This window comes from Mustela nigripes, chromosome 15, assembly GCF_022355385.1.
Source record: "Mustela nigripes isolate SB6536 chromosome 15, MUSNIG.SB6536, whole genome shotgun sequence".
Lineage (NCBI taxonomy): Eukaryota > Metazoa > Chordata > Mammalia > Carnivora > Mustelidae > Mustela > Mustela nigripes.
This window is the reverse complement of record NC_081571.1, coordinates 31,650,792-31,665,251: the sequence shown is the minus strand read 5'-3', so window position 1 is coordinate 31,665,251 and position 14,460 is coordinate 31,650,792. Positions and strand designations below refer to the sequence as shown.

The following is a 14,460-nucleotide window of genomic DNA, read 5'->3' as shown; positions in this document are numbered from 1 at the left end:
TTTATTTATTTGACAGAGAGAAATCACAAGTACACTGAGAGGCAGGCAGAGAGAGAGAGAGAGAGAAGGAAGCAGGCTCCCCGCTGAGCAGAGAGCCCGATGCGGGACTCGATCCCAGGACCCCGAGATCATGACCTGAGCCGAAGGCAGCGGCTTAACCCACTGAGCCACCCAGGCGCCCCTGCCTTTTACTTCTTTTTGTTGTGTGAGTGCTATGGTTGGGACTTCCAGCACTATGCTGAATAAAAGTTGCAAGAGTGGATATCCTTGTTGCGTTCCTGATCTAAGGGGAAAAGCACTCCATTTTTCACCATTGAGTATGATGTTAGCTGTGGGCTTTTCATTTATGGCCTTTATTATGTTCAGGCATGTTCCCTCTAAACCTACTTTGTTAAGGGTTTTTATTATGAACAGATTTGTACTTTGTCAAATGCTTTTTCTATATCTATTGAAATGATCCTGTTTTTATCCTTGGTCTTACTGATGTTGATATATCATGTTGATTGATTTATATTGAATCACCCTTGATTGTGGTGAGTGATTTTTTTTTTTTTAATATTGTTGGGTGCTCTCTGTGCCTCCTGATCTGAATTTCTGTTTTCTCCCCAGATTCAAGAAATTCTCAGCTATTATTTCTTCAAAATAAATTTTCTGCCCCCTTTTCTCTTGCTTCTTTTTCTGGGATCCCTATGACACAAACGTTATTATGCCTGATGGTGTTGCTCAGTTCCCCATTTTCATTTTCTATTATTTTTTTCTCTCTCTTGTTCAACTTGATTGCCTTCTATTACTCTGTCCTCCAGGCCGCTGATTCATTCTTCTGCTTCCTCTAATCTCCTATTTAGTCCACTTAATGTATTTTTAATTTCAGTTACTGAATTCTTCATCTCTGGTTGGTTTTTGTTTTCTCTTTGTTAAAGGTCTTGCTGAGGTCCTCCACTCTTTAGTCCAGGGAGTAGCTTTATGACCATTAGTTTAAATTCTCTATTACTTATTTTCATTTCGTTTACCTCTTTTGCTGTGAATTTGTCTTGTTCTTTCATTGGAGAAATACTCCTCTGTCTCGTCATTTTGTCTAACTCTTTGCATCTGTTTCCATGTTTCAGGAAAGTCAGTTACATCTCCAGCTCTTAGAAGCAGTGGCCTTACGAAGAAGAGACGCCATAGTGCCCTGTGGTGCAAAGTCCCCTGTTCACCCTAACCTGGCAACGTGTACTGTGTGCACTCTACTGTTGTGGCGGAGCCACTTTTGCCTCCAATCCAGTCATCTGCAGTGGCTCTCCTTTCCTGTTGTAGGCAAGATTTGATCCCTGTGCTGTTAGTGGACCAGGCTGGAGCCATCTGGGGCAGTTCAGAGCAAGAGTCACTTTGTTGTGGTGCTCATACCTCTTGGAGCTGCTTGCACACTGCCAGACTTGTGGCACTACTTTGGGTGTGCTATGGCCAAGATGTTTTGGAGGAGCTGTGTCCACAGAACACAGGGCAGGGCGCACTGTTACCAAGTTAGGTAGGGTGTGTTGGTGTTTGAAGGTGTCCATGTATCTAGGCTGGGAAGTGGGGGAAAGAAATGATACCTGCCAGCAATTTTGCTCTTGGAGAGGTCTTCCAAGCACCCCTATTTCTCCAGCACATGCTCTGAAATTAGTAAACAAATCTCCCTCCCATATACCCCAGTATTTTTCAAACTGCTGTTTCAATGCTGCATCTCTGTGGAACTATTTGGTATACTGTCTCTTTAAGAGTGAGCACTCAGATTCCTATCACCCTCCCAGAGCTGAGCCCACAGATCTTCCAAGTTCCAGGTGTTAAGCCCTGCTAATTTTAAGAACTCACAAAATCAGCCCCTCTGGTTTTCAAAGCCAAATGTTCCCTGTGCAGGTCTCTGGTGCCTGGGGTACCTCATGTGATGGCCTATTCTTTTCCCCTCTCTGAGCCCAAGGTGTCCCTCTCTGCCAAAGACAGTCTCCCAGGTCCATGTAACCCCTGCCACATATCTGCCCCCCTACCCACTTCAATGTGGCTTCTTCCCCACATTTAGCTGCGGGCGGAGAGTGTGTTCTACCAGTCTTCAGATTGTTTTCTGGGTTATTTACACTGATGTGGGTGTTATCCAGTTGTATCCACTGAACAAAGTGAGCGTAGGATCTTCCTACTCTGCCATCTTCATTAGAAGTCTAATTTATAGGACTAGTTTTGAAATCAGAGATCGGAAACACATCCAAGTGGCTTCTTTATAAAAATAAATACCTTTGTTCATAACTGACTCTTCTAGGCACTGAATATCTTCTCTCAGTTGTGTCACAAAAAAGTTTACATTGCTTCATTTTATCAGACCTCCCCATGACATTTTCTTTATCCCTGACTATTTACCCTTGTTCCATGGGAATTGGGTACTGTGCTGATGGGCATCAAGGGAGCACATCAGGAATCACCACCTTTTTCTTAAACACTAGGTGCTCTATTTCAATGACCAATGCCAGGTTAGTTCAGATGTTGATTAAATTAAAGATGAATTCTAGTTCTTTTTTTCAGTGCTGAGAATAAATCTTAAAGTGAACTAGTTATATTTTTCCCCTTGCTTCTTTATGCTTTTCATTTAGAGTCTGTCCCCAACTATAGTTCTCAGCATCTATGAGGAAGAGCTTTTTATAAGTTTTATTTATTACTATTATTATTATTATATTGTTATTGACACCAACAATCAATGAAAATAATATTTCTTTGGCTAGCTGATAATGTGGAGAAAAACCTGCTAAAGCACCTAGAATCTACTTCTGAGTTCTCACTATTACTACCCACATAAAGAATACTTCTTTGTGTACCCCCTTTGTAGATTCTGGGATAGAGGAGAAACAAACACCACTCTATTTGCCCAGGGCAGTAAAATCCTGGCCTCCAGAAAATGAAGGGCCTATACACATAGAAAAAAACCTAGTGTTCACATTCTACCTATTTCTTAGAAATCTGCTCTGTAAGCCAAACTGTAAAAGAAAAATAAAAACTGTCTTTCATAAAAAGGAATTAATTTGGGTAAGTCAATCTGCCAAGAGTCAACATGCTCAAATATATAGTTATAAGATATCATATATTGTGACCGGCCCTTTAGAAAAGTATTTTAAACAATATAATAAGAAAATTATGCTATGCATACTTCAAAAGAAAATCATGCTCCATATTATGAACCACTTAAAATAAAAATAACTTCATTAGCCACTTCCATAGTTTTATATAAAGCGCTTACTTGCAAGTTAATAATTGATTAGTTATATTTGTTTTTAATTTTTTTTGAAACACATTATAGCAGATATTCAAGTTTAACTAACTCTGTCACCAATGTCACTTTTTCCCATGTGGTCCAGGATCCAATGTAGGAGCACACGTTGCATTTAGCTATCATATCTCTTTAGTCAGGTTCAAACTGAAGTAGTTTCCTCAGTTTTTTTTCTCTTTTATGGAGTGGATAATTCTAAAAAATACAGGACTTTCATTATAAACCTCAGCCTAGATCTATACCATATTTTCTAATGGCCAAATTCACATCATGAATCCTTATCCAGAACATCCCTGAAATGAGGCTGAGCTCTTCTCACCTCAACACTCAGGACGGACACAATATCTGTCCCACCTGGTCAAGTTGGCATTTACCATAAAAGTTATCATTTTCTTGTTTTGTAGTCAACTGAGCATTTTGGTAGGAGATATTCTTACATTATATCAATATCCTATACTTTTTTGGGAAGATATTTATTTATTATTTGAAGAGAGGGAGAGAGAATATGAGTGTGTGCGTGCCTGTGTGCGCATGGTGGTCAGGGAGAGAATCTTAAGCAGACGCCTGCTGAGTGTGGAGCCCCGCGTGGCACTCACTCTCATGACCCTGAGCCAAAATCAAGACTCAGATGTTTAACTGACTAAGCCACCCAGGCACCCCAATATCCTATCCTTCACAGAACCTCCACCCACTAGCTTTAAAACCTTTGATGACCTTCTGCCTAAATCAACTACCATACTGATGGTTGCCAAATGGTGATTTTTCTGTTTATATAATTCCTTCTGCATTTATTCAAGAGATTTTTCTTCTTCCCCTTGTATTTATATATTCATTTATATCAATATGAACTTAGAGATTCCTATTCTGTTCAATGGCTTATAATCAACAGTTATCATTGTTTATTTTGATACTTATGGGAGCCACTTCAAGCTGGTTCCTCTGTAACTTTGGCACATCAGCATCATTTAGTAGGCATTTCCTTACTTTCTGGCACAGTAAGATGATCCCAGTTCATTTCATTGTATACTTCCCCTGTGCTGATGCCGAACCAGCCCTACTTCCTAGGAGTCCTGATTACTTTTAGTTTAGAAAGTGTGGTATTTAGAAACCAATGTCTCGGCAATTGGCATGATTACTGCCACTGGATCGTCAGTTTTTAGGCCTTTGTAGAGGAGAGAACTAGAAAGTATGGGTTTGCATTCACATATACACACACTATCTGTATCTATTACTCTGTTTATATATATTGAAAAAAAAAAAGAGTTCATTCTGATTTCTCCAATTCCAATCTAACACCACAGCAGTCTTTCTTTCCTTCTCCCTTTCTACTTTTATAAATTATTTTTCCAACAGTAAATAACACAGCTCTCATAATCCTCAATATATTGACCCATCTGCTCAATTGATTTACTTTTTTTGTTCAATGTAGTCAACATCCCAACCACACCAGTCACCTCTGTACATGCTTCACTATCACTGGCCTGCCAGTGCCTCCATGCCTAGAAAAAAAAGAGAGGGAAAAGCAAGGGAAAGGAAGAAAGATGGAAAGAAAAAAGCAGGAAAGAGGGGGAAGCGAGAAATGGGAAGATGGGAACAGAAGGGATGAAAAGAGACATGGGAAAGGAAAGGAAAGCAAAGCAGATACTTACTTTTTTTTTTTTAATTTAAATTCAAGTTAGTTAACATATAAGATACTTTTTTTTTTTAAGATTTTATTTATTTGTTTGTCAGAGAGAGACATAGAGAGCATGCATAGCAGGGGGAGCTGAAGGCAGAGGGAGAAACAGGCTCCCTGCCAAGCAAGCAGCCTGATGTAGGACTAAATCCCAGGACCCTGGGATCATGACCTGACCCGAAGGCTGACACTTAACTAACTGAGCCACCCAGGTGTCCCAAGATACTTACTTTTAAAACACCTTCCACAGCCATATTCCCTTCGTGTCCTAGTAAAATAGTGTATGGGTAAAGCCACTGGATTGCATGTTTGATTGACATCATAGGAAAGGAATCCTATTAGGAGCAAAAATACATAGGAATGAGGAACATCTAAAACAATCACAGAAAATTTATCTGAAATGCCTATGACACTGAAATTGCCTTATAAATAATAACAATAGGTTTCTCATATTTTCGAGAAGTCTATAAAAGTAAATATTCATTACTTCCTCTTCTCTTCCTATTCTACACCCTTTCCCTGGGTAAGCTCATCCACTCCTACCTTGCACTTGCCATCTATCTGTTAATGGCGCTCATGTCTCTGTCTCTGATCCTGCCTACTTTGCGGAGCTATAGAGTTGAACTCGTAATTACCCAGACAGGAATCTAGATATCCCATTGACCCCCATTCAGCATATCTGAAACTAAATGTCTGAACACATTTCCCTACCATACTCATCCCAAAGTACCTTCTCCTTCACTTTTATTCCTAATCTGAGTTACTCTCATACACAAATGTACTTACTTTCACAGTTATAAATTACAAGCTAGAAGGTTTTTATTACTCTCAAAACTTTCCCCCAAATCAAACTGCTTTCTCAATTCCATTCACTCTGCTTTCAGAAATCTACTAAAAGGGACAACTAGAGAAATTTTGGTATATGTCTATCAGACGATATTATAGAATTACTGTTAACATGTTGAGGGGTATGATTAGTGGTTCTGGTCATGCAGAATGTCCTACTTCTTATAAGGTGCACACTGAAGTATATAAGAATACTGACCACGGTTTCCTTTATAATGGTTCAGAAAAAAAGAGAGATGGCAATTAAATGTGGCAATATGCTAAAAACTAGTGACTCTAGTTGAAGGGATTATGGGTATTCATTTTACTATTTGTGAACTTTTTTTTTTAGATTTGGGAATTGTCAAAGTAAAAAGTTTCAAGCAAAAACAAAAAGAACAAAATGTAGGAGATATGATAAATAGGAGGAGAAATCCTGTTCTAAATATATAGAGCAATGTAAACAATACCTGTGAAAACTACTCAGTTTCAGGATATATAAACAAATAGCAACAATAGTTTAGAAATAAATCTCTTGGATTTATTTTTTTTTATTTTATTACTACATATTATTATATATTATTTATTTTATTTTATTTTACTTTATTTTTATTTTAGGATCCCTACTACCTGGGATTATGCTCTCCTTAGCAAAATCTCTCACTAATGGTTACAGTTTCCCCCTTATGCCACCTTGCTCTCCCCATCCCTCCTCCCTGCCAGCAGAGGTATCTTCCTCCAATATATAACTGATTACTATACACCTCACCTACTTCATAATACCTAGTGGGCCCCTTCTTCCCCACTACAAAATCCAGACAACTGCACTCACCATGCAAACACTTCACACGAAAGCTCTAACCTCTCTCTTCACCATACATGCCTGTTCTAGCAATAGGACTCAGCATTCTTCAAAATTAACAAGCCCTTTTGTGATTCAACAGCTTTGTACGAGCTGTGCCCCCTGTATGGAGGGCATTTCCACCACTCTTGACACTACCGTCATGATCTCTTCGAAATTGTAGTGGACAATGTCTATGCTCCACCAAAGCCCTCAGATCTGTTTTTATCCTTTCTAAGCCTCTCACCCTTCCCTTCCAACAGCCAGCAGAGGCAGGGCTATTAAAGAAGACTACCCTTGAAGTCCTGAAGCCAGCTCTGCTCCAGGCCAAGAGAGCAGCTAGTGCCTGGGAATCAGTGTCCCTTGCGACGAGCAATGACTGCTGGTGCCCAAGTGTGAACGCCCCAGCTCCCTGCCTCAGTGGGCCAGGTGGAGGCAAAGCTTACCTGCAACATGCCTCTCCCAGCTCTTCGTGTCTCTTCAGGCTGAGTCCTCCCTCCGTCTGTGGACTTTTCCCTGAGCTGCACATCTGCCTGCCTCCCCCTGATACCCGCAATAAAGCTGGAAGCTCTTCAAGGGCTCAAAATATGCAGCTGGGCTCTGTACAGTTTACTGCGCTGCAGCCAAGTAAGCTCAGGTCTTGTAATATTTATAAAATACAACAAGACAAACTGAAGTGGTCAATCCCCAAGGATTAGCTCTTAAATGTACTTTTTGCCACAAAATATACACATCATTAATTTGGTTATACATATCATTAATTTATTTTATACATACCAGGATTTGAACTGCAGCTGGTAAACTATCTAAAGGAAAATCTGGAAGTCCAAGAGTAGAAGATTCTTGGGAACAGAGAGTGGTAGCAAAGGACAGGAGCTGAGAAATTCTAGGGGAGAAAAATTAAGTGATGTTAGGGGTACCTGGGTGGCTCAGTGGCATTCTGCCTTTGGCTCAGGTCATGATCCCAGGGTCCTGGGATCCAGCCCTGCTCCGGGCTCTCTGCTCAGCAGGGAGCCTGCTTTTCACATCCCTCCCTCTGCCTGCCTCTCTGCCTAATTGTGATCTCTGCCTGTCAAATAAATAAATAAAATCTTTAAACAAAAAAAAAAAAAAAAAAAATTAAGTGATGTTAAATGTTATCCTAATAGCTTGAATATATAAAATGTATTCATTTTTAAAATATGAAACAGCTGAACCAACTTATTTAATCTAAAAGATGATACTTACTATTAAATTCTCAAGAAACAACAGCTTCATATTATAATATTCCATTTAAAACTCAGAAGCTGGGGTGCCTGCATGGCTCAGCCAGTTGAGTGCCTGCCTTCAGCTTGGGTCACAGAGCCCGGTCTCAAATCTGCTTCTCCCTCTCCAACTCTGCCACTCTCTCGGTCTCCCTCAAATAAATAAATAAAATCTTTTGATTTGGTGAGTGCTGTGAAGTGTGTAAACCTGGTGATTCACAGACCTGTACCCCTGGGGATAAAAATATATGTTTATAAAAAATAAAAAATTAAAAAAAAATCTTTTTAAAAATAAATAAATAAAACTCAGAAGCTGATTAAATATACAGATATATTTCTCTCTTTTTTAAGATTTTTAAAAAAATTTATTTATTTGAGAGAGAGAGCAAGTGAGCACAAGTTGGGGCAAGAGGCAAAGGGAGAGGGAAAAGCAGACACCCCACTGAGCAGGGGGCCCAACATGGGGCCTGATCCCAGGACCCTGAGATCATGACCTGAGCCAAAGGCAGATGCTTAACTGGCTGGGCCACCCAGGAGTCCCCAGATATATTTCTAAAATATGACAATATGTGAGACTTTCCACAACCTGGCCCACATTTATCCTGCCAGCCTCCCTTCCCACCCTTCTCAATGCAAACCTGAATTCCAGCCACAAGGAGCTTTCTATAGCCTCAAGAACAAGGCATACACTCTCATACCCCATGCTTTAAAAATAACTTCTCAGAATTCCTTAATTCCAATCTTTATCTGGCAAAAGTGTATTTATTCATCTCAAATGCTGATGCCTTTTTGAAATTATGGCCCCTACTATACAATATTAAACTAATACAGTCCCATATCTTTAAACTCTACCATATCTTGAATTTCTTGCCTTCAAGGATCATGTCTTATTAACTTTATCATTAGCATTTACTGCAACTACTAAAAAATTCTTCAAAGAGTATTTATTGAATGGATGAATTAACCAATTCATCAATGGATAAAATAAATAAATTTGATGTGAAGTGTCCAGATATTTATATAAATGTGTGTGTGTGCACGTGTATGTGTATCTGTGTATGTGTGTATGTGTGGCTAAAATACTTACTTCTCAGCAGAAACATTGGCTCCAACTGAATACAGCAGTTTAAGTTGGTCCTAAAATAACATAGAAACATACCAAATCAATAAGGAATGTAACAGACTAAAGGGAAACTTTTATAGGCACACTTCAAACTTTAAGTAGACACTAAGTAATAGTAAAAAAAAAATAATTTTTGATATATGTCATTTTCTAAAAGTTAGCCTTTTTTAATCCATCAGATAGATAACGCCACAATAATTTTTCTCCCTAGTTTCCAGAGATTTTCTTCACTCTCTTTTTCTCTCCATTAACTACTGAGAGGGACATAAAAACATAGTAACATTTTTATAGTAACCAAATAGAAATAGAAAATCTGTTTAAGAAATAAATTATCCTTGTTCATACTTACCTTAAAGGGTAGATAATAAATATCTCTGGCCTGAAATCGAGAACGGAGAGGGGGGTCTAATGGATTCCCAGAGTACTTAGGCACTGGCAAGCCCAAAGCTATGACGCGGAAGTTTTCACTGACCCGAACAATCTTCCAAGCATCCAATTCTGTTTTGGTATGATCCTGAAAGAAGATCCAAACTTATAGCATAAATGATGCAGATTACAACTGCAAGAACTGCCAGGCTTAGGAATTTAGGCCCTGATTGCTGAGTAAATTGTACTTGGGAACCAAATACAAGCTTCAAAACCAAACCTTCAAGGAAGGAAGCAAAGTGAAATCAGGATCAGGGTGCCAGGAAGGCTCATACCATGAAGACTGGCGTTGAACAGAGAAGCAGCTAACAGTCAAGGAACAAAGGCAAAGTGGGTCGTCAGATCTCCAAGCTGTGGTCATTAACTCGGAGAAACTGAGTGAAGAATCTAAGGAATATAATACTGATTCAGACCAGAGAATGTAAAAGGTAGTCCTAGAGGGACTGACCACTCACTGGTTGAGTAGAGAGTGCCCATGGACCTCAAAGAGACAACCACGTTTATGGGTCTATTTCTGCCAAGATATCAATACATAGTAACTATGAATACATAGTAACAACTACCATGTATTGAAAACTCATTACATGTAAGTACTTTCAATGAATTTTGCTCACTTAACTTTTATCAGAATGCAAATAAACATTTAATTCATTTTTAAGGATGAACAAACTAATGTTCAAAGGAATTCTATAACTTGCCCATGGCCCTACAACTTGCATCTGGTAGAGTTGAGACTGGAAACAGTACAGGGTCTGGGGTTACAAACCCTGGCTCTAGCACTTGGTGTAAACATGACCAAGGGCATGTTATTATGCCCTCTGACTCTCAGCTTTGTCATCAATAATTACTGTGCCTAATGGGAAAACTAAATATAACAGTGCAAAAGCAACTGGTCCAAGTAGGTACCTGTTATCTCATTCCTTCTCTCTCTGCTTAACCCTAACAATGGCTCTTCACTGTCCTCAGCTGTACAGCTTACAAAGCTTATATGAACGTGTACGCCCTCAGCTTTCAGCATATCCGCAGGGGATGTGACCCATATAACTGTGTAGAAGCTCTTCACGCGACACTCAAGGACTTTCCTGGCTCGAGTCATGTCCTATTCTCTCGGTCCCAGCAAGCACTGCACACCCAGCCTGCCTTCCTTGACCCTGTGCTCCGCCACATCTCACAACCGTGGCTCTCCAGACACATCATGCTGCTTGACCAATGCTGCTCCACTTGCCTGAAACACCCTTTCCACTTTGCACAGCATAAACACAGGCATCATTTCAAGCTTAGCACAAACAACATCACTCTCTAATCCCTCCCTCCATCAGAACCAGTTTTGTCCCCCTCCACTGTATCCTATGCAAGGATCTGACTTCTGTCCATTACCACTTCATGCTGCAGCCAAGCTCTCGAGAGGACTTATTATCTCTTAAACATAATAGGACAAATGTCTGTTAATTGACTGCATGAAAACATTTAAAAATATAATGAATGATTATTTCAAGCATAACCAAAATTATGACCCCACTTTCATCAACAGACTACAGAGATACTATATCACCATGCACTGGAAGACAAGAGTCAGCATCTAGCCCTACCTGAGAAACCAAGAGCATCATCTTCAGACAGCTGAATATTTTTCTTTCCCACTTACCCAAAAAAGATCATCAGGATATAAATAGAATTTATACAAAATGATTGTATCTGTTTCCACAATAACAAAATCCTACTACAATCACCTCTCTGAAACCATTAAAATTTTGGAGTATTCAAATTGAGTATATTGAATCTAACTAGAAATAAACAGGACTTAAATTATGGTACTGAAATCCTCTTATCATAGAAATTGTCTTAAGGTGGTGGTGTTTTGTGAAGGGATCTTGCCTATCTTCTCTGAGGTTCTTAGGAGACAGATTCTATGAATATAGTAACGATATTTACCAATGAAAATTAAGCATGTATACTGATACTTACATTGGGAAAAAACAATGTAGTACATCCTTCTCAATAATAAACACTCCTTGTATACTAAAACTCTTCAATTAGCAATAATCGTGCCTCAGATAAACCTCAATCGCTACGATATTGCCACTGTGCAAAGCTTAAAACTCTTTTGACCCCATATTTCCAATTCTTAACCAAAGTAATAGGTTCAATAACTTTGCATAAAATTCTAACACAAATAAAGAATATATCAAACTTCTAATTGTGAAGTAAACACCACACTTAAAAAAATGATCCCATATCTGAGTATTCTTTTCCAAATCATTTACGAACAATGCCAAATAACTAAATAATGATATAGGAGCCAATAATAGTTCTTTTGTAATTTGAAAGTATCTAATGAGAAAATGTTCTGCATAACACTGACCTACTTTAAAAATAATAAATATAAATTACATTCTTACATTTATTTAAATTTGTATTTTATAATATTAATTAAAATTTAAAGTAAATTTAAATAAATGAATAATAAACATATCTTTCATTTCAGTAAATTAACTCTAACAATATGAATGAATAAATTTTCTTCTTACTGATTAAACCCTCAATTATCCTCTTCTAATTACATTAGTATGATGTCATCTTCAGATAGTTCCAAAACAAGACAACTATATCTTACAGTGAAAACACCATCTAGAGACTCCTATAAACAATAAAGAAACAGACTGCTAAAAGGGTAGCAGGACAGGTTTCTGGGAAAAGACTCACACAGCGGGAATCAGAAAGAGCTATTTCTGGTCCTACCAGCCATGGAGCATCAGTTCAATCAGACCCTCTGGTGTCAACAACTCTTATTTAGTACCTAGTGTGTCCTGGGCTTTCATCAGCTGTATCGAGAAGAAAGGAGACACAGATTCTGCTCTTGAGCAATTTGTAACCTACTTGGGCCAGTAAAATTCCCATCCATGTATTTCTACTGCACAAGTGTCAGAGAGACGGAATCCTAGAATGCAGAGGCAGAGACATCAACCCCTGAACTCTGGAGCCCGAGAGCTCCAGTACAGCACAGACGGCGCTGAATGGGCAAGGGTTGTCTTCTCCTCCTTTTGTGACATTACATGAACAACTTCCCCAAAGTCTCCGAAGGGCCCCACACTTTCTTCCTATCAACTTGTATCACAGCATGTAAAGATTTTATTGCACTGATTCATTCAGTCAACAAATAGTTATTGAGCAGCCACTAAGTGCCAGGCACTGCTCTAAGAGCTTGAGATAACACTGGTAACAAAAATCCCTGGTAGCAGAAGTTGTAATCTAGCAGAGGGAGGCAGTGAATAAACTAAAAACACAGTGGGGCACCTGGATGGCTCAGTGGGTTAAAGCCTCTGCCTTCAGCTCAAGTCATGATTCCAGAGTCCTAGGAGCCCTCTCTGCTCAGTGGGGAGCCTGCTTCCTCCTCTCTCTCTGCCTGCCTCTCTGCCTGTGATCTCTGTCAAATTTAAAAAAAAAAAAAAAAAAAAAAAACAACCACAACTAAAAAAAAAAAAACCAAAAAAACAAATAAAAAACTAAAAACACAGCAAGGAAATAATTCCTGTAGGATGTTAGAAGACTAAGGAAAAAATAGAGCAGAATCAGGGAGCGTGAGGGCAGAGGGGACACTGCAATGTCAAATTGGTGGGTGAGAGCAGGCTTCATTGAGAACGTAACACTAGACCAAAAACTTGAAGGGGTATAGAAGGAAGCCAGGTATCTGGAAGAAAATCATTCTGAAGAGCAAAGTGACTTGCAAAGCACTAGGAGAATGCCTTCCTGGTGGGTTTAAGGTACAGTAAAGACAATACTATCCTCTGGAGTGAATAAACAAGGACAGCAGGAGATACGGCTAAAGAGGCGGGAAGGGCCCAGATCAGACAAGATCTGTTTTGCACTGGAAGGCCTTTGGGTTTTTGAGTGAGGAGAGGGTTTAGAACAGTTTTAATCTGCCCCATGTTTTAAAGTGATCCTGGACCACTGCAGGGCAGCCAGAATGAAAATGACATGTATTTACAACTCAGGCATCAGATCCAGGCAGCTTGGACCGTCATGGTATCTCTTAAATATGTTTCATTTCTGTCAATATCTACTGGATTTTGAGCTTCTGGAGGCCAAGAACTATACTCAGTTCAGCTTTATCTTTCTTGCACCATCTAGAAGCCATTAGACTTCTGGTACATGGTTGTTGGGAGACAGAGAAGAAGATAGGAAAGGAGGGAGGAAAAAAAAGAATTAAAAGGAGGGGGGGAAAAGAGAAACAAATAGTTATTACATAGGCCAAAAAAAAAAAAAAAAAGCCAGTAAAAAAATCTGGGAGGTCTTCTAATAGGATCTGCAAACTGAAAAACTTGTCAAACTGCAAACTCATGAGCTAAGCAGTGTGCCACAGATGCGAGCCACCTGAACGCTGTCCTCGTGCCCACACAAGCATGTCTCACCACAAATGGCACCTCCTACATCTCAGGAGCCAAGACAAAGGAGCTGAATTTTTCTGTTCTTACTTGGAGAAGTTTGTCGTAACGCTCTGAAGACATCAGGAAGCGTCCATCCTCAAGTTGCATCTCCCTATTTTCCAGCAAGTTGTTCAAAACGGGCAGAACATTCCTCTCCGCCTTTTCCAGGCCTTCCAAAACAAGGGTTCTGCCTTCTGTGGCTGCACGGACTGCACACTATTTCCAAGAGACAAAAGCAATATGAGAATATGGAAGATGCCAGAGCATGGCTTAATTTTACTTGTAATGCAAGTAAGTGAAGAAGTAAGAGATAAGCGATTAATGCAGCCACAGATGATCAGTACCTTCACAGTCTAGTTTTACTAGGCAGTAGAATTTGTTGTATGCCTGTTCAGGAAAAGAATGTTTATAACATACATAACAAAGACCAAGTAAATACACTTAATATAAAAAGAATTTTTCAGATTAAGAAAATAATATCACTATGATATGCAAATGAGCATAATAAAATACTTTCCATTTCACTGGTTAATAAAGAGCTGCAAGGTAAAACAATATATTTTTAGAACTTCAAATTAGCAGAGATTAAAAAAGAATAGTAATACTTAGTGTTGGTAAGGTTAAGACGAAA

The 14,460-nt window shown here is 39.1% G+C and overlaps 1 protein-coding gene and 1 pseudogene across 1 annotated transcript in view; both read right to left on the bottom strand.

Annotated features, from left to right (window-relative positions):
• VWA8 (von Willebrand factor A domain containing 8) overlaps nt 1–14,460 on the bottom strand; it is a 326,523-nt gene that overhangs the window by 257,109 nt on the left and 54,954 nt on the right. Inside the window, exons 5-9 of the mRNA XM_059378120.1 lie at nt 13,878–14,045; nt 9,329–9,493; nt 8,944–8,993; nt 7,390–7,498; nt 5,177–5,281 (exon numbers count right to left, since the gene is read on the bottom strand). Of these exons, the coding sequence (XP_059234103.1) occupies nt 5,177–5,281; nt 7,390–7,498; nt 8,944–8,993; nt 9,329–9,493; nt 13,878–14,045 (597 nt within the window). The remainder of the gene's footprint in view (nt 1–5,176; nt 5,282–7,389; nt 7,499–8,943; nt 8,994–9,328; nt 9,494–13,877; nt 14,046–14,460) is intronic.
• On the bottom strand, nt 11,350–11,499 carry LOC132003091 (U4 spliceosomal RNA; annotated as a pseudogene).